The 20,407-nt window shown below is 39.5% G+C and overlaps 1 protein-coding gene across 1 annotated transcript in view; it reads right to left on the bottom strand.

Annotated features, from left to right (window-relative positions):
* The window catches only part of elp4 (elongator acetyltransferase complex subunit 4), a 192,165-nt gene that overhangs the window by 126,603 nt on the left and 45,155 nt on the right, over nucleotides 1-20,407 (bottom strand). Inside the window, exons 4-5 of the mRNA XM_052029377.1 lie at nucleotides 16,685-16,834; nucleotides 10,681-10,823 (exon numbers count right to left, since the gene is read on the bottom strand). Of these exons, the coding sequence (XP_051885337.1) occupies nucleotides 10,681-10,823; nucleotides 16,685-16,834 (293 nt within the window). The remainder of the gene's footprint in view (nucleotides 1-10,680; nucleotides 10,824-16,684; nucleotides 16,835-20,407) is intronic.

Below are 20,407 nucleotides of genomic sequence, written 5' to 3'. Positions count from 1 at the left end.
TCCAAATATTCCTTCCAGTTGAAACAAATATTTACCTGTGTTACTTTAAATTTCAAATCTGTATTTTCTGCTCATGATGCAGCCTTCTTCACAGTGGAGAGCCCAAATACACATTGAAGGACATCCGCACTTGGCTTTCCAGACAAGACATGAGACATGATATCCCACTCCCAACTTGATCTCTCAGATACTGGATCCTAAACTGTTTTAATAAAGCTCAACAGAAACTCACAGAACAACACTTCAATCCAGTAGTGCATAGCCTTCTATGCTCAAAATTGAGAGGAACATTTTAAGATGATTGCCATTTTTAGATACCCCTTTACTGGGCTCGAGTTTTATTTATTCCTCCCATTACTCTGCCCATTTCCCTTGCAAGATTATTTTCACTATACACAATCCATTCTCTCAAAGATTATCCCTTTTGTCCTTACCTCACTTTCTCTGGCTACATTTCTATTTTCTTCTTTGGGACACTAAAAAAAACCCACCCATTGACCTGTAATGAGATATAAAGTAATCAAGCATTTACCTGAAGTCATATTTCCCTTGTCCCTGATATGAAGTCTAAGGGTTTGAGACTAACTCAAGGGATGTAAAGAATTCACCCAGCATCCTGATCAACTTCACTCTCAGCTAACAATACAAAAAACTATTAATTGAGCACTTATCTTCTTGGTTTTGGAACCTGTACACATGCAAGTTCATGTGGCTTTCTTGTGTAAAAAAAAGCAGTAATTATATGGTTGTGAAATGATTTGGGGCACATAGATAACATGAAAGGTACTACACAAGTTCTTTTTTATATATTCCTCATTTTTGTGGTGCAAGCATCATTGGTCATATTGGAAAGTTATATATCTGCCTTCTTAGTTCCACTGTAAATTCAATTACGTCCTCTTTTAAGAAATTAAATCTGCACTTCTGAGCCTTGCCCAGGCTTGATTTCTGATGCGAGTTAGCTCACATTTGCCAGACCCATGGTCTGAATTGGTCTTATTTCTCAAACGTTTAAGAATTAAAAATAGCTAAGAAACTTGTCAGGATTGCCACTTGCAAGATATACAAGGCAACCTCGTTAGAAATGCTTATGTCAAGATGAGCGTGGCTCAGTTATATATGCTCCAAATTATATCTGAACACAAAAAAAATGGAGTTAGCCATGCAACTCTAACCTGCTCTACTAGCCACTGGTGAACTGCTACATCAATTCCACGTTACTGCCTTAATCTCGTCTGTCACCACTGATATCAAGGCTTAAGGTGGAGGAACAGGGTAGGGAGTCTGCAGAAGGACTTGAACAGGTTGGGAGACTGGGCAAAGAAGTGGCAGATGGAATGCAGCATAGAGAAGCATGGGGTTATGTACTTTGGTAGGAAGAATAAAGACCTGGATAGAGTGAACGTGGAGAAGATCTATCCATTAGTAGGAGAGTCTAGAATCCGAGGGCAAAGCCTCAAAATAAAGGTACTTCCCTTTAGAATTGAAATAAGGAGAAATTTCTTCAGCCAGAGGGTGATGAATCTGTGGAATTCATTGCCACAGAGGACTGTGGGGGTCAAGTCATTGCGTGCATTTAAAAGGCAAAGATTGATCGGTTCTTGATTGGTCAGGGGGTTAAGGGGAGAATGGGGTTGAAAAAAATCAGCCATGATTGAATGGTGGAGCAGACTCGATGGGCCGAATGGCCTAATTCTGCTCTTATACATTATGGTCTTGTGTATGAATACTGATCAACCAAGTAAGTTCTACTTGAAGAACCAGAGGTCCGTGAGACAAAAACATGGATAAAAAGTTTGAGGATATGGTGCAGGTGAGTGAGTAAGAGGATGGGAATGATAATAAAATGATATATGCTGTCAATCAGAACCAGTAAATAATCTGGAGCAGGTCTGCTCTCCTGATACAGTCCTGTAATTTAGAAAGGCATGGTTTCCATGCTTGTAGTTATTAACTTCTCTTTTCAAATATATACATGGTAAATCCTCAGAAAATGTGTACTGTTTCTGAAAAAGAATTCTATGCACAAGAAGTTAAAATGGCACAGTGAATAACAAATTCACACAAACATTTATATAATCCTATGCTGAAAATGACAATTCCATTCAGTTTAAAGGACAAATATGACTGTTACAAGTACAGACAGTGATCAATGTATCACATTCATTATTCAAGACTGCAAGTCATACACTTTTTTGACACCATATACTTAGAATTGCTTTAGAAAATTAAAGGTTGTAGCGACTCACTGCACCGGCATCGAACCGGCTCCCGACATCGTCGGAGGCCCCGATCCAAGATGGCGCGGGGCCCTCCTTCTTCCCCAGCGTTGGGCTGGGAAAGCCCGCGCGCAGGAAGGTCAGGTGACATGCGCGTGACATCAGCGCGGGAATTGCTCAGCTATTAAAGATGCACCGCGCCCCAGTCGGCATTCGACCTTCGATTTCGAAACCAGCGACTCTGTGTCTTGATTTGGTAGTGTGTAGCTAGCCGCTACATTGGTGACACCAACAGGCCCAAACGTTTTTGGACCCACGATGTTTGCACAGCAAGAGGTACAGGCAGTTGCCCTTAAACTGCCCACCTTCTGGACCCTCCGGCCCAGTGTCTGGTTTGACCAGGCCGAGGCTCAGTTCCAGGTTCGCCAGATCACCAGGGACAACACCAAGTACTATTACGTGGTGGGCACCCTTGACCAAGACACCGCCGCCCAGGTCGAGGATTTCATCCAGGTGCCCCCAGAGGAGGAGAAGTACGATAAGTTCAAGACTCTCCTCCTCGAGACCTTCGGCCTTTCCCGACGCGAGCGAGCCTCCCGCCTCCTCCACCTCGACAGGTTGGGCAACAGGCCCCCCTCCGCGCTCATGAATGAGATATTGGCCCTGGCAGACGGGCATAAGCTGTCTGCTGTTTGAGCAAATCTTCCTGGAGCAGTTACCCCACGACATCCACCTGCTCCTGGCGGATGCCGATTTCAGCGAACCCCGGAAGGTGGCCGCCCGAGCGGATGTCCTTTGGCGGGCGAAAAAGGAGAGCGGGGTGTCCGTTGAGCGCGTTGCCATGCCATGTACCCAGCGGCCCAACAGGCCAGACCTGGCGATCGAACGCCCCCCACCCGCCACCAGGTCTGAGGCACGGACCGACCAATGGTGTTTCTACCACCGGCGGGGGGGGGGTGCTGATGCCTGCAGATGCCGGCCACCATGCCGGTTTTCCGGGAAACGCCAGAGCCAGCCGCTGCTGATGGCTATGACGGCTGGCCACCCGGATAGCCTCTTGCATGTGTGGGACAGGTGTTCCAGATGTCGGTTCCTAGTGGACACCGGAGCTGAAGTCAGCGTCGTGCCTCCCAACTGCCGTGAGACTCGCAACTGTACACCAGGACCCACCCTCAGAGCCGCCAACGGCAGCGCCATTCGGACCTTTGGCACCCAGTTGGTACACCTCCGGTTCGGCACCTGCGACTTTACTTGGAGGTTCATCCTGGCCGCTGTCGTGCAACCACTCCTTGGGGCTGACTTCCTTCGTGTCAACAGTCTGCTGGTTGACCTGCGGGGTAAGCGTTTGGTACATGCCAGGACCTTCCAAACGTTCTCGTTGGGTGAGGCCAAGCTGCCGGCCCCACACTTCGACTCCATCACCATGTCGACCAACGAGTTTGCCAGGGTCCTGGCAGAGTTCCTGTCCATACCTCCGCCCAGTCCTGCGCACGGGCCCTTTTGTCAACTTGGGTGGCCCGTTTCAGTGTCCCGGCACATATCACTTCCGACAGGGGAGCTCAATTCACCTCCGGCCTGTGGTCTGCCATCACCGACTTGTGGGGTTCCCGGATCCACTTCACCACCGCCTATCACCCACAATCCAATGGGCTGGTGGAGAGGTTCCATCGCCACCTGAAGTCGGCACTCATGGCCCGCCTTAAGGGGCCCAACTGGGTAGATGAACTCCCCTGGGTCCTGCTGGGGATACACACCATGCCAAAAGAGGACCTGCATGCCTCGTCCGCAGAGATGGTCTACGGAACGCCCTTAGTTGTCCCGGGCGAGTTCCTACCAGCCCCTCGGGGGCCAAAAGAAGGACCTACCGCAGTGCTCGACCAGCTGCGCGAGCGGCTTGGAAGCCTGGCCCCGATTCCCACCTTGTGGCACGGACAGGTCCCGGCCCATATGCCGACTTCCCTCCAAGACTGTAAGTTTGTCTTCGTCAGGAGGGGCGCGCACTGATCACCGCTGCAACGGCCGTACGAAGGACTGTTCCGGGTCGTCAGGAAAAATGGATCTACGTTCGTGCTGGACATTGGGGGGCATGAGGAGGTGTTTACGGTTGACTGGCTGTAGCTGGCTCATTTAGACTCGGACCAGCTCCTGGTGGTACAGCGAGCGCGGCGCAGGGGCAGGCCACCCAAGTCATAGTTTCTTTAATTCTGGTTTTCGCGACGGTATTGCCGGTTCTGGGGGGGGTTATGTAGCGACTCACCGCACCGGCATCAAACCGGCTCCCGACATCGTCGGAGGCCCTGATCCAAGATGGCGCGGGGCCCTCCTTCTTCCCCAGCATTGGGCTGGGAAAGCCCGCGCGTGGGAAGGTCAGGTGAAATGCGCGTGACGTCAGCGTGGGAACTGTAGCGCGGGAATTGCTCAGCTATTAAAGGCGCACCGCGCCCTGGTCGGCATTCGACCTTCGATTTCGAAACCAGCGACTCTGTGTCTTGATTTAGTAGTGTGTAGCTAGCCGCTACAAGGTAACTATAACATTGAAGAATTTAACTGAGAACACAGTCAACATTTAAACTCCTTGATGTTGCTGGTTATACCAAGGACAATTAGTTATCATAATAAATCCATATATTTACACCTTTTTAAAGTGATTAGAATCCAGAAGGAAGCCATTTGGCCCATCATGCATGTGCTGGCTCATGTACATTTATCCAGTTTGGCACTCTCACCTGCTCTTTCCCCACAGCTCTGAAATTTATTCTTTTCAAGTAGTTAAGTAATTCTCCTTTAAACATCACAAATTAATTGGCTTTTACCATCCAGTTAGGCAGTGCATTCCATATTAGAACTCACTGCATTTAAAAAGATTCCTCATATAACATCAGATGCAGGCAAGTGGGATCTGTATTGATCGGCACAATGGTCGGCATGGACATGGTGAGCCAAGGTGCCTGTTTCTGTGCTGTACAACTCTAAAATGTTACTCGATGCTCTACCAACCAGTTTAAATCTGTATGCTCTGATTACTGATTACCATGTCACTGGAAAATATTTATCTTTACTTACTCCATTAAAGCCGCACATATGATTTTCAGTAACTCTATCAAATTTCCTATTAATCCCTAAATTCACAATATAACTTAAACCTTTCATCCTTGGTACGGCTGTAGTAAGTTTCCTCCATACTGTTTAGAAAATCATGATGATCTTCCTAAAATTTGATGGTTAGAAATGAACACAATACTCTGACTGAGGTTCTCACCACTGTTTTCTAACACCTTGACTTAACTTCCTTGCTTTTTCACTCTCTCCCTATATTAGAGCTGCTTGGGACTTCTTGTGCTTTTTTTTTTAAAAGCCTTTGCAGCTTGTCTTGCCCCATTCAAAGATTTGTGCACATATATTCCCTAGTTTCCCTGTTTCTGCGTCCACTTTAAAATTGCACCATTCTCATCAAATTGTTTTTCCACATTCTTTCTAACAATACATATCTTTTCAAACTGCCCATCGGTAAATTTCATGTGCACGTGCTTATCCATTTCACCAGTCTATATCCAGGTCCTTCCAACACCAATTATCATTGTCCTCTTTGTTTATTACATGACCAAATTTAGTCTCAATTAATTCCAGGCCATTAAAATGAATAAAAAACAAGTGGTCCCATTATTGGCCCCTAGGGAACATCAATGCACACCTTTTTTGTGTCTGAAAAACAATAGTTCACTATTCCTCTCTGCTTTCTGTACCCTAGACAATTTTGTACCTATGTTGCCACTTGCCTTTAATTGCATGGGTATCAACTTTAGCAAGTTTATTTTACCATATTTCATCAATCATTGTAAGTCTATATATCAACCCTCCACATCACTTCATCAAAGATGTTAATCTAAGTCAGTTTAACATGATATGCCTTCAACAAATCTGTGGTGACTCTAATTTATTAGCCCAATCTTTTTCAAATGCCAATTCACTTTATCCCCAATTATTGTCTCTAAAATTTCCTATACTTCCAATTTTAGGCTGTAGTGACAGATTTAAACCTCCCCTTTTTTTTAAATGTGGGTGAAAAATACAGGAACCACCCATATCAAAAAAAGATAAGTTTCAGACAGGGCCTCTAAATTTCCACTATTTCTTCTTAAAGTTACACAGGATGTATCCCAAACAGACCAAGTGATTTCCCCCTCCCACCACTTTGACATCTTTTAAGCACCTCCTTGTTATCCTAGTCCAATATTGTAACATCTTCTCCTACTGCTACATTTGCAATATCCTCTTCTCTATTTAGGGCAGATGCAATGTGCTTGGTTGGTACATCAGCAACATCTTCTGCTTCCAATACAATATCATATATTTTGTCCTTAATTGTTTCCTCTGTTCCACTGAGTACCCTTTTATTATCTGTGTGGTGATAAAAAAATCATTAGGCTTCCTTTTATGATAAACTCATATACTTCACTCCTGAATCCTTTTTGTCTATCTTCTTAGTCTTTTTTATATCTACGGTTATTGCATCAATCTTATGCTGTGAAATATTTTCATGTGGTACACATTAAGAACATTTTACTCAAAAACCACGAACTAAAGCCCGAAGTAATTTACTTGGTCATATCTCAATCAGCAACAAAGTAATTTGAAGAATTTTTAGTGAACATTAACTGTTAATAGTTGGAAGATAAATGCATTCCTAACATTTTGTAAAAAATAAGTGTGAATAATTTTTCTAAATGAAACATCTCCATTTTAAATAATTATCACCTTCTTTATTAAATTGCCACCCCACATCTCCACCGAGAATTTTAAGTGTTAATATATGGGACCAAATGTGTTAATGGAGAGGGGCAGAATTCATTTCTAACACATGCAAGTTTTGCAATGAATTGAAGATTTTCTATACATTAAATCACATGGAATCTTTCAAATTATTACTTTCCCAGTAAAAGAACAAACGTGAACTTTAAAATACAGCAGAATTTCTGCAACAAGAATTAGCTGTGAAAGGAACAAAATAACATTACCAAGTACTTTGGTTAAGAATGGCATGGGTCATTTACAATGAAAAGTTTCCAGGCATAGTCTTGACAAAACTTGCAATACCAATCTTCAGAAAAGTAGTTTATATAGATTTATAGTGGAAATGTAATCTCTGTGATTGTGATTCATTTTCAATACTTGTTTAAAACTTCTGGTATTCACTGTTTTCTTGTTACCTCAGAAAAACAATCCAGCTACTCTATCAAAATGATTTTTGTATCCTGGCCGTCTGTATTAACATGATTTCTAGATTGCTGCCAATTCCTGTGCTGTGGATTGGTGCCGACAGAAAGCTGAATTGAGAAAAGCCTAATGTTCTTTTATTCATGACAGCCATGATGGAGAACATCATCTGTTCATTTCTATTTGAGCTGAATGGTAGAGCACAGGTCACAGAGTTAAAAGGACGATGCTGCAATGTGTGGTACCAGTTCCCGAAACATTCTTCTAACAAGCAACAGTTGGCAACAAAGCAGATGAACATTAGGGTATGTTAATCAGACTGCAGAAAAAAGCAAACCTTAGTCACACTAAACTCTTGTTTCTTCAAACTGCGTACACTGCCCAATGAAAGTTAAATGAGCAAAATTTCCCATTAAACAAAACTATCATTCAGAAAATAAATTTTCAAGAATTAATTTAGAAACATCAGAAAATTAGAGATTAAGTTTTGTTTCTGGAAAAATTGATGTTTATCTTTCAGGTAAGAAAATTTCCTGTGGGAAGAAAACCTGCAATACAACTAAGCACAATAATTGATCCTTGAGCAATTATTCATCACCAACAATTCTTAACAAGCTCCAGACGGAGTCACACTTTCTTACTGCCATTATGTTCATCATTATCACTTCCCCTCTAACTCTGAACCAGACAGCCTACAATTTCGGAGTACTATTTTCCAAGTGGGGTTCAGACTCAATAGCCTCTTCATCAAAATACGTTTTCATTATCATTACGTTGTTGCTCTCCAACCTCTCTCACATGTCCTAATTTAAGTCAATGTGCTTCTGAAATCCTCATGCATGCCTTTTCTCCTCTCCAGGAGTCACTATTTATCTACGTGTTTGGTTGGTACCCTATTCTCCACCAAAGTGGAAACTTCAGCTCATATAAATTCTGCAGCTACGTTTTGCTTACCCAGAACCTCTGCTTTGCTTATCCATTCAGATTCCTGGCCCTCTTAATACCTATAATTTAAACTTCCTTATTTCTTATATCATTTCAGGGCTTGGCCCATCCTTTTCCTCAATCTTCAGCCTCCCAAACCTATTGATTCAATCCTCTGAATTTCCATTCACCTTTGATCACCATTAATGTTAGTCTGTCCAGAAGCTTGGGCTTCCTGTTCTGGAATTTCCTACCTAGAAAACCCAACCCTCCTCTAGTTTTTTTGAAGCACTTTATGGCTTTTGGGTAATGCTCCCCAAATCTCTTCCTTTGGCAGCCTCTGTGTTTTGATTATACCTCTGAAGTGTTTTGGGACATTTTTCACTATGTAAACATAAGCTGCTGTTGAATCCCTAACCAATATCCAGCTCCTAATTAATAATTAACCTCTCAATAACAAATTGCTCAAGTTAAATCTAAAAAAAACAAAAAAGCAAACTCAAAGGCAGGTTTTTACCATTTCATAGCAGTCCACTAATTAATTGGGAATGGAGATTTATCATTGAATGATGTCACCAGGCTGCATGCAACTGCATTTAAACAATGCAAGTAGTTACTTAAAAATAAATTTCACACAATGCATTTTTACTTTTGATTGGAATACTTTTCTCAGGAAGTCAACTTAACTGCTGAAATATGAAAGAGCAGAATTGTTAACAGTAGTAGTCTTGTAATATCATTTACCAAGTACAAATTACTGATAATTTGTTCAATGTAACTCAATACAAAAAAGATATCATTTGTGAATTGTTTTATGTGAAACTGTAATAGTATGAGGTTTATCTTTTGGAAATCATGTGAGATGAGCTGTGGCTTTAGGACTTTTACTTGCATGGACCCTGTATCCAGTTTGCATTGTTAAGTTTTTTTCTGAAAAATTAATGTAATTGGCCACAGGTAAAAGAAATAGATCTGTGTACAGTAGAACAAAGCATCCTGTGATGTTGAACTATATTAAAGGTACTTTACATACGCAGATTATTGTTGCATTATTTCCAAAACTGCTGAGCATAGTGTCATTTACAATGGTGTGCAATTGGCAGTATGCCGTCAAGATTCTGGTTTTGCATTGCACCATCTTGATCCTAACTTCAGTTTGGAGTCTGTATGATAATAGTGGTAATAGAATAATTTAAGTACCTTGAAAAATAATGAACAAACATCCTTTAGGAAAAATGCACTGTGTTAAGCAGCTCCTGGCAGTCAGCCAATTTGCAAAAGAAATCAGGCTTGCATTTATTTAATCTTAAAGGCTCCCAATAAATGGAGGTGATAAATGAAGAGGCAGGTTGTAGTGGTTATTAGATGAAACACAAATCAACTAGCAAATTAAGAACAGTGAATGAGTATTGTGGAGCATGCTGATCAAGTTGCACACTGTGAAGTGGACTGGTGAGAAACTTTAGTAGTAACTCAATTGTTATTTGTTTCCAACAATGCTTGCTCCTCCCCTCTAATCCCTACTACCTCCTTCAAGATCTAATGAATTGGGGAGTGGTTGATCTCAAGATAAATTGGGTAAAAAGAACTCAAACTGCCACTGTTAAGTGGTGGCAGATGTGACTTCAGTGTACAGGAAATACATAAAAAGAACAGTCAGACCCTGCAAGGATCTTCAGAAGATCATAGCTTCACCAGTGCAGAATTCTTCCTCAAGTCACACCCCATTAACAAGTGAAACTAGATAGCATCAAATCAATTTTGCTTGCCTTTATGACCATCGGCAATTATAACGTTTCTCGACATTTTTATTAAGTAATGTGGTGATAGGCGTAATCAGGTCACTTGCTCGTCCAGTCAAGCATGGAACTGAAGCAATTGTTAAGATTGGCAAGAGAAAGAGAGCACAGATCATTTGTTACAAAGTAAAATTTCATCTTATAACTGCTAACTAATGGTGTTTCCTCTTGAAAACAAATAAAATTCAGTTCAGTTAAAAAAAAAAGCATATGCATTGTCATAGGTTCCAAATTTAAAGCAAACTCCATTTACTCTTATAAAATCTATCAAAGCTATAAGCAGAACACAGTAAGAAAGGAATATGAAAAATCTGGCCTATATTCCAAGTGTTATATATGAAGATATAATTTTTCACAATTAAAACTGAAAAACCTTTCACAAGTATTTAGGAATATTTGTAGCTAATTGTGTTAACATGATGATGAAGTAGCTATTTATGCTGTATTAAGTATAAATTTAGAAATTTAGATGCTGGGCAACATAAAATCTGAGGCTCTCAGTGGAGCTCAGGTGAGGTACTTACCCAAATTCAGCAGCTGCTAAATCCAATGGAACTTCCTCAGGTAGGAAAAAGCTGTGGCAGTTGACTGAGTGCTGAAGGTCGGAACTCATTGTTTTAGAAACATCATAATAATGACCAAATCTGGAGGAGGATGTCAAGGCTGTCTGTCAAGTGAAGAGCACCACTTTAAAAGTCATATGGAAATCATTCAAAATGTTTTTAACTGAACTTAAGGAAATGTCATGATAGAATATTTAGAAGCAAAATTTTTGCTTCCCCGGTATAAATATTACACTTAATTAAGTTGAATATTAGTTTTACAACATAAGAATCACATGAAAACAAATAAAAATAATAGTAACCACAGCAATGTGTAACAGTTAAGCTAAAATTTATTTTTTGAAGTTAATGGTTTTACGAGCAATTTCTTAATGACTGGGTTGCTACCAGAAATGGTGAGGTTCAGGGTGGAATTAGCTTAAGTGTTTCAGTCTGCTGGGGCAGAAATTGCACTGAGGAATGTCAAGCACAACTGCCAATCACGATGGATGTAATTTTAGAAGGTGTTATTCTTGCCTGAACAAGAATACTGTGAGTTTACAACCTGCTCCATAGACGTAGGCACAAAATCCAGGTTAAACTGGCAAAGTTACCATTTTTTAATTGGAAATTAAACTAAGCACATCTGCCCCTTCAGGTGAATGAAAAATATTTTGTGGCACTATTTGGAATGATTTCAGTGAGTTGGATGGCCTATATTTAGTTATTCCCCTTCTAACATCTGGTCTGCTGTCTATGGCAGCTCGTAGTGCACAAATTAGCTACCATCTTTCCTACAGTATTTGATGATTAGACCACAGAAATAACTTCATTGGCTGCAAAGCTCACTTGCAGATGTCATGAGGTTGTGAAATGTGCAATATAAATGTGGGAGCTTCCTTGTATTCAATTCACCCATTGGCAAAAGTGTGTGGCAGAGATGAAATGCAGCACTGCAGATGAAAAACCTACCGGAACTCGCTGTCTTGTAGTACACATGCACCAACACAAGCTACATTTCAGACATGGCTAATTTCTCAGCATCAGGATACTTTTTTTTTGAGGCAACTGGCATAAATCTTCAAAACAAAAACAAAGCTAATACCGGGTTGTGTATGGATATGCAGGGTCTTAAAGACAAGAATTGTACATTAAGTGACAAGGAATATTTAGTATCACCTGATGGGCATTGTTTCACGTGTTTCAATTAAAAAATAGTTATGTGCAAGAGAAATAAGTAACTGTTTTAACAATAATTTTACAAGTAGACTATGAGGTTCTGAATGACATTATCCAGTAAATTTATACCTGATTCATCACCACTGCAGTATAAATACAGAACAACACAGATCCATGCTTTTCAGCAAGAAATGCTGCTGTAAACAGCCCAGCAGAGTGATCTTATTGACTTATTGTAGTGCAAGCACTGAAAACAATTTATATTGCTGTTGTCCTTTGGGCTGTATAATCTGGCCTTTATCTGGATTACCCATCACAATGTTTTTATTGCATTCTCTGCTAGAGCTCATCTTTTCATTGTGTACCTCCTAGTCTCCTCAACATTTTAGCAAGGCCCTGACTAACTGAACTTTGATCTGATGTCTTCATTCAGGAAATCACCAGGTAGTCTATTTCAGATGCAAATCCTCACTGAGGCCCCAGTAGTGTTTTCTAAGACAGCAAAGAGAAGAAACAAAGTTTTCAGGACCCACTCAGAGAATCCCAGGGCACACTGGTGTCCTTAATCCATAACACTATATGGATTAAGGTGGGGGATAACCATTTTTTAAAAAATTCACAAGAAAGAGTACTGCTTCTACAAGCTGGGTGGGGACAGAACTTACTATAATAAAACAGTATGTAATAAAAGCATGTTCTGTGTTGGAGAATTGTGAATAGGCCTTGCTTTACAAATTCCCAGGCCCTGTGGGAAGCTTGCTAAGGCCTACCTGAAATAACTAACTGTGAGTAATCTGGTTTAGTTGAATGGCAGGGGCAGAGCTTTTCTTTCCTCAGAAGTTGCAAAGTTGATAAATTTATTATTAATGGCAATACAACTTGTGCTTGTCCCCCTCTGCTTAAGCATGGAATGGCTGGAAGAGAGGAACAGGCAGAAGCTGTCAGATAGCAGACTGCTGGCTTTCAGTCTACTGTCGGCTGCTAAATGTTTCTAATTGCAACACTAATGTGTTAGAAATCTCAGATTCAAGATGAACCTAGGCAGAAAATTGATTTCATGCTGTGACAGCTTATATATTGCCCCAAGTACACAAACATGTCATTGAGAAGCTTTTGCATCCCACAATTTTGTTTACAGATGAATTGCAGTTACTTTAGTAACCTTGGATAAAAGGACTTTTTTGGTTTTTAAGAGCTCCTGCCGAGTATGCTACTAGTGGACATGTTTCTGTCTGCATTATAGAGCCATCTGCAAGATAACAGTACAGCGCCTTTGCAATAAATGCCAATGAATCATTCACGTTTCAAGAGCTTATTTAAATTTTAAACCTGACATCGCTTCTGATTTGTGCAACTATCTGTAGAAATAACTGGGACTTACAAGCATGGGAGAACTAGCTGGTGGGCCTTAAGGGGGCTATTGAGCCTGCGGTCATTTTATGTCACTTGTACGTTATCTTCACAATGATTAGATTGCTATGACAATGAAGCTGATACATTCTCAAGTGCTTTCTTTACTCATTTAGCACATGGATAAGCAAGTCAATTGCTTGATTCAGTGCTTTCCAATTGACAGATCATACTACCTCTGTCAAATCTTGTTCAACCATATTTGATTCAGTAGCGGGTTTCGTTTTCTAGTGGCAGTACATAGATTTTAGATGGAATGAATGCAAACTAACATGCTTTCCATATTTTAACCTGTTACTTGTGTCAGAAAAATTCCGCAAGGTATCATTAAAAATACCAGAAAAAAAACTTAATTTTGCCAGAAAAAAAATCAAAAATAAAGACATTTAAGTATTTTATCTGAAACATGGCAAACCATTAGACAATTATATATTGAAGCTGTAAACAAAACACCTATTTTTAATTGAAACAATTAGACATGAATTGGGCAAAGTTTAGTATGAATAGGTTATAGATAAATATTCAACATTTGGGTTGAAATCTTTATGCTTTATCACTGTGAAACACCGAAGATCATGCTTCTAAGTTGGAAAAAATTAAGGACACTCATCAGCGTAAAATATAATACATTTCTTTGAGGTGACATCAGGAAGCTTCATTCCACTGAAACAAGTACGGATGGTGAATGGGAAGCAGAACTCCTCCTTTGATGTCACTTTACGAGGAATTCTGCATTGATGTGTGTTCATAGACTCTTACTAAGCATAAAGTGCAACCGTAAGGGTTTTCTGAGAAATACTGATAAAAAGGCAAACAATTTTCTTTGGATTATTAAGGAATCTGTGACAAATTAGTGGAAGACATAATTGTATTGGAAGTTTAGAAGTGAACTTCATTCATTCAATTATCCACTTTGCGATAGCTAGAAGCCTTGTGAAATACTCAACACCCTTTGAGTTATGATCAGAGTGTTTTAGAGGTTAACATACCTTTAAAAAAATTTATACACATATAAATTTAGATGAAACATTTTATTTTAATTTGTAACATGCTGCTATATTAATAGGTCTGAACAAAATGGATTATTTAGTTGGTATGCTTTTTATGATAATACATCAAGAAACCAAAAGCTATTTACATTTGAATAGAGCTTGTAGAAGCTCTACTCCTCTGCTAAATATGTACCAGTAATTTCACACTGTGAAATGGACTAAAGCCAGAGCAAAGCAGGGATGAAATGTGATCTTTGGGATAAATTACGCTTGCCCTATAAACAATATAATTTTTAAAAATGTCTTTTTACCTTGAATATTTGAACATTTTTAAAAGTTGTGTTTTATTTTCCACCAGCTTCCAAAAATTGGACATATAATGGTTTTTGGTACCCTGATCTATGACCTTGGAAGAATGCTTACCAAATGCATAACCTGGTTTTTTTTAGATCTTATTAACACAACAATACCCTGTAAAGTGAACTTAAATTATTAATTCAAGTATGTGGAATACATTAACCTTCTAACACAGTGTCTCATTTTGTTGCAGCCATAAAAGGAGTTGGTTCACTGCCATGCAAAGTTGGAAAGAAAGGCATCCACACCCATCTACTTGTCTTTTGATTATTTCTAGTAGAGCTACACATGTGGAAAATGGTATTTGCCAAGGATTTGCTCCTTTCACCCTACTGACTGCTCACCACTGGCTTTTTTTAATGGTGGGGAGGGGGGAAGAAGTTGAGGGGACATGAAGATGCTGGGGAGGACGGGTTGCAATATATATGGAATAGCCGCAGTGGGAATGAAAATTGACTCCAATAAAAATAATATTTTTTCAGATAGGTAATGTGAAATTGATACTTTTCATTATTCATGTACAGATCTTACATTAACAATTTCATGAGGAAATTGGTTCCTACTTGCAATCTACTGACAAGAGTATACATTTAAAATAGCTTAAACCAGAAATTCCCATGAAAAATACCAATTCTCCAAAGGTTATGCACAATCTGTAAAAGTGCTTTAGTCATGGAAAGATATTACTTCTCTTTAAACTTAGAACAAAGAATCAATCACAGGCCAGAAAAAGCACTGGACAGATGCCGAAGAGATTCCCAATACTGTATATTGTCAGGGCAGCAGAATTTCAGTATAGAGGAGACTGCCTTGTTGTTTACTTTAATTTAGGTACATAAAATAAAAGGCCTAAAGAGAGAAAATAGTAAGGATCTGTTTCCCTGCAGTGAGATCAAAAGCTTGGGGACGTGGATTTAAAGCAATGGATGGAGGGATCAGAGGGATAAAAAAAAATCACCCAATGAGTGGTAAGGGTCTGGAACACGCTGCCTCAAAGGGTGGTGGAGCTTGAAACTTCAATATGTTTAAAAAGATGGAATTTAAAAGTTAAACTAGTGAGCAAATCAAATCTGAATGGTCAGTGTTTTCTGGGCTTTTTCCACATGTTGGGCCAGCGGTAAAGGCACATCGTGTAGACAGTTAAACATTTATTTCATTTGGTTCTGGTTTAAAGACCACAGAGAAGATTTACAAGGATGCTGCTAGGACTTGAGAGCCTGAGTTATAAGGAGAGGTTGGGCAGACTAGGACTTTAATCCTTGGAATGTTGGAGATTGAGGGGTGACCTTATTGGGGTGTATAAAATAATGAGGGGTATAGATAGGGGAATGAACATAGTCTTTTTCCCAGGGAAAGGCAATTAAAAGCTAGAGGGCATAGGTTTAAGGTGAGAGGTACAAGATTTAAAAGGGACCTGAGGGGCAACTTCTTCACAAAGAGGGTGGTGTGTATATAGAATGAGTTGCCAGAGGAAGTGGTTGAGGCAGATATAATAACAACATTTAAGGCATCTGGATAAGTACATGGATAGGAGGGGTTTAGAGTACGGTATGGCGGCACGGTAGCGTAGTGGTTAGGGGGTGGCACTGTAGTGTAGTGGTTAGGGGGCGGCACTGTAGTGTAGTGGTTAGGGGGCGGCATGGTAGCATAGCGGTTAGCTCGACGCTATTACAGCACCAGCGATCAGGGTTCAATTCCCGTCACTGTCTGTAAGGAGTTTGTATGTTCTCCCGTGTCTGCGTGGGTTTCCTCCGGGTGCTCCGGTTTCTTCCCACATTCCAAAGACGTACGGGTAGGTTACTATGGGTTTAAAATGGGTGGTGCGGACTTGTTGGGCCGGAAGGGCCTGTTACCACGCTGTAAATAAAATTTAAAAAAAAAATTAATTAAAAATTTAAATTAAAAAAAAATTAAATATTTAAATTTAGTGGGATATGGGCCAAATGAGGGCAAATGGGCACCATGATTGGCATAGATGGGTTGGGCCATAGTGCCTGTTTCTATGCTGTATTACTCTTTGACTCTATGGCTCTCAATCAAGACTGTACCTGTATTTTTGGCAAGTTCTGGTATCGCCATGCTATTGACATGGAATTCTGGAGTGCAGAGGCAGAAGTAATATCCCCTGAATTGTCCTCAGTCTCTTTGTTAGATTCCTCAGTCTCTATCACATCATCAAGCAGAGGGGCAGGGAGCTCCTATTCAAATCAAAAAAAAGTTCTTAAAATTCACATTTTGCAAATCACACGTAAACTGAACTTGTCAACATTGAATACATTGGACTAATGTAATTTGAAAATCCTCTCTGGGAGAAAAAGCCATTGAAAATAAAGGGAAACTTCATCAGAACTTGAAACGCGACAGCAGAACATGAATAAAATCCAAAAATTCACGATAAGGTCAGTCACTTCTACTGCGTTTCCAATTTTAAGCTTGGTACTGAATGGTTTGGGGGTATAATGTGAATCAGCAACCATTCAAAAATGAAAGTAATATATGAAATTATTATGCTTTCTTTTGATTGGTTCACTCTCTAAACTCCAATATATAAAACTAGACTTATAACTGAATTTTGGAGAAAAAAATTGATCTATATATTGGTTTAATTTTCTGCATTCTACAATCTGGAAGAGACTTAAAAAAGTTTCTGTCCTTTGAAATTCAGTAAAACAAAACAAGCTATTGTCTTCAAAATAACACAATTTAACACCTGCAACGTTTTCAGGCTATGTTGTCTTCATTAACCTCGATTATCCAAATGCCAATCAGTGATCCTTACAGATCATTTTTCTGGCAAAGATCATTAGGATAATTCCTGTTTAAGCATTCACCTAACTCCCAGGGCTGTCCATTGTTTCAGCTTTTGCTACTGACATAATCAGTGGCACCTGTTGCTGTTCCCTTGTACCACACTGGTACAAACCAACGTTTGCATCAAAGAAATCTCAAGAGCGAATTAACTCCTTCACACCAGTCACCTTCAATATAACAACAGGATGAATCCAGTATCCCCTCTGACAATGCACCTCCCTGTACTCCGTTGCTCCAATAACACTGTACATTAATTTTCGATGCACATTAACTTCATTTTAGGATGTGTAGTACTTTAGACTTGCTCCTCTTCTCCAACAAAGTAACTAACTACTTGGCTACATGTTGGATGAAAAATTAATCCAAATTTACTTGCTTAAAATATTTAAAAAGTAGCTTTTCACAGACAGTGTAGTTTCTTAGGTTATTTTATATAACAAAGCTCATTGCAAAGTACTTTTAGATAAAAATAGAAAATGCTAGAAATACTCAGCAGGCGAACCAGTAGATGCAGAGAGATAAACTGAATTAATGCTTCATGTCACTAATCTTTTTATTCTCATTAACTCTGCTTCACTCTCCACATACACTGCGACTTGTTGAACACTTCCAGAATATTATGCTTTTATTTCAGGTTTTTGGCATTTGTAGTTTTTTTGTGTCAGCTGAGATTTGGATGTAACAAAGTAAGAAAATTAGAATTGGAGCAGTAGGAGGCCATCTCCCCCATTCATCAATCTCTGTGCCACTTTCCTGCACTATCCCCACTTCTTTAGGCCGCCACTGGCCTCTGGGATGGAGATTCACCACTATCTGAATGAAGTAATTTTTCCTCCTATCAAGACCTTCATAGGAGACTGTGACCTGCTTCTAAACTCTTCAGCCTGAGGAACATTCCCAAGGCATCCACTCTACCCAGCCCTATAAGAATTTTGTAGGTTTTGGTAGATCTCTTATTTGTCTAAACTCTAGAGAATACAGGCTTAGTCTACTCGATCTCTCCACATATGGCAAACCACCAACCCAGGAGCCACTCTGGTGAACCTTCATTGATAACCCTCTATGCCAAAATATTCTCTTTTAGTCAAGGAGACCAAAACTGTAGATTACATTCAGATTGGTATGCTAAGGCATTATAAATGTCACTATGTGCCAAGTTGCATAATTTTTAATAATAATAATAATAAAATTCCAAGTATTAGGAATAGAACAATTTTATAGTCAATAATCTAATCAATAAAAAAACTCCTCCTACTCAACTGGTAAAATGTTTAACATGAATTAAGCTTGGCATCGTAAAAATGTAACATGAAGCTGGATTCAGAAAATAGTCAGACGGTTTGCTGAAACTTATTCCTGACAAAGTATGACATTCATTCTGGAATATAACATGGGTCTCATCCACTGATATTTATAAGCTTTAACTGATAATCTTAGACTGACTGACATAGACTTAATTTTGCATTTACTTTTCTTGTATCCCTGTACAAATCATTTACAACTAAATCTATTTATTAAATGGTCCATCTGAATTCCTCCATTAACCTTCTTTGTTTTGACAGGAAGGAAAAGCACCAGCACTGATACAATATGACCCTTCTTACAAGTAGAATTCTCCAGAGCCTAATAAAACTCAAAATAGCCTATCCCACAATTAATGAGGCTTAACCTCACACCCTTCTAAGCTAGCTTAATTGCTTGTGCATTAAGTGAAGTAAAGACATTGCATACCACTCTATTCTATTTACAATAAAGGAGAAAAGATTATGTTATGTAGCAGTTAAACTTCGATCACTGGCTTATGAGTAGGGGTAATTCATAATTCATAAGCAGCACTACTGAGAAAAGAACTTTGATCATAGTCATATACTTAGCTTTTCAACAATGGAATGAGTGGAAGACTGAATTATCAGTTGATTTGCACCATAATCTTAGCACAGAAGTAGCAGTTAATTAAATGAAAGTCAAATTTGGAGTTGAATTTCTAAAAGGGTAAACTCAACAAGTATATGCTTGCATTTACTGAAATGTAATTCACTGAAGTATTGTGTTAGTATGTAACTAACGGAATGAATTTTTCTCCACCCCCAAAAGATATCTATCCAGAACAAAACCTGCTATCAGTTTTTCCATTATAAACAGTAAAAATTTAATTGTAGAATTATTACATTAATAATCCAGAAATAAAGTTCAAGTTCCACCATTACAGTAACTGAATATATAAAAGCTTTATGAGAACTGTTTCTGAACAAAACAGTATCAAAGTGACCATGAAACTACCAGAAAGTTGTTATAGTGAGGTAATGTCCTTTTATAAACAATCAAGCAGATGTGGTAGCGTGCTGATCAAAATATACGAATAAAACCAGGTCGACCACCCAGCATTAATGTCAAATTTGGACAGAAGAGAGAAATCAAGCTCATTCAACTCTGCAAGGCCTTTTATTTGACATCTGGTGAATTTTGCCACAATTTGTTCAGATATCCCAAACACTAGATATAAGAACATAACAATTAGAAGCAAGAGCAGGCCATTTGGCCCCATTGGTCTGCTCCACCGTTCAATCTGGTCATGCTGATTTTTTACCTCAGTGCTTCTGTACTAACCCTTAGTTTCCAAAAATCTTTAAATCCCTGTCTTGAATATTTTTAGTGACTGAGCCTCCACAGCCCTCTTGGGTACCGCATTCCAATAATTCAGTATACTCTGGGTGAAGAAATTTCTTTTCATCTCAGACCTGAATGGTGGATCATTTATTTTTGAGACTATTGCCAAGGGAAACATCATCCCTGCATCTGCCCTATCAAATCTCATAATAATTTTGTGTTTCAGTGAGATCCTTTTCATTCCTCTAACTCAGAGGGTTACCCCCTAACACTAAAATCAATCTGGTGAACCTCTTTGCACTCCACCTATCTTAAATATATCCTTCCTCAGGAACAGAGACCAAACTTATACA

Source organism: Pristis pectinata, chromosome 14, assembly GCF_009764475.1.
Source record: "Pristis pectinata isolate sPriPec2 chromosome 14, sPriPec2.1.pri, whole genome shotgun sequence".
Lineage (NCBI taxonomy): Eukaryota > Metazoa > Chordata > Chondrichthyes > Rhinopristiformes > Pristidae > Pristis > Pristis pectinata.
The sequence above is the reverse complement of the archived record's forward strand: the minus strand, read 5'-3'. Positions and strand labels throughout refer to the sequence as shown.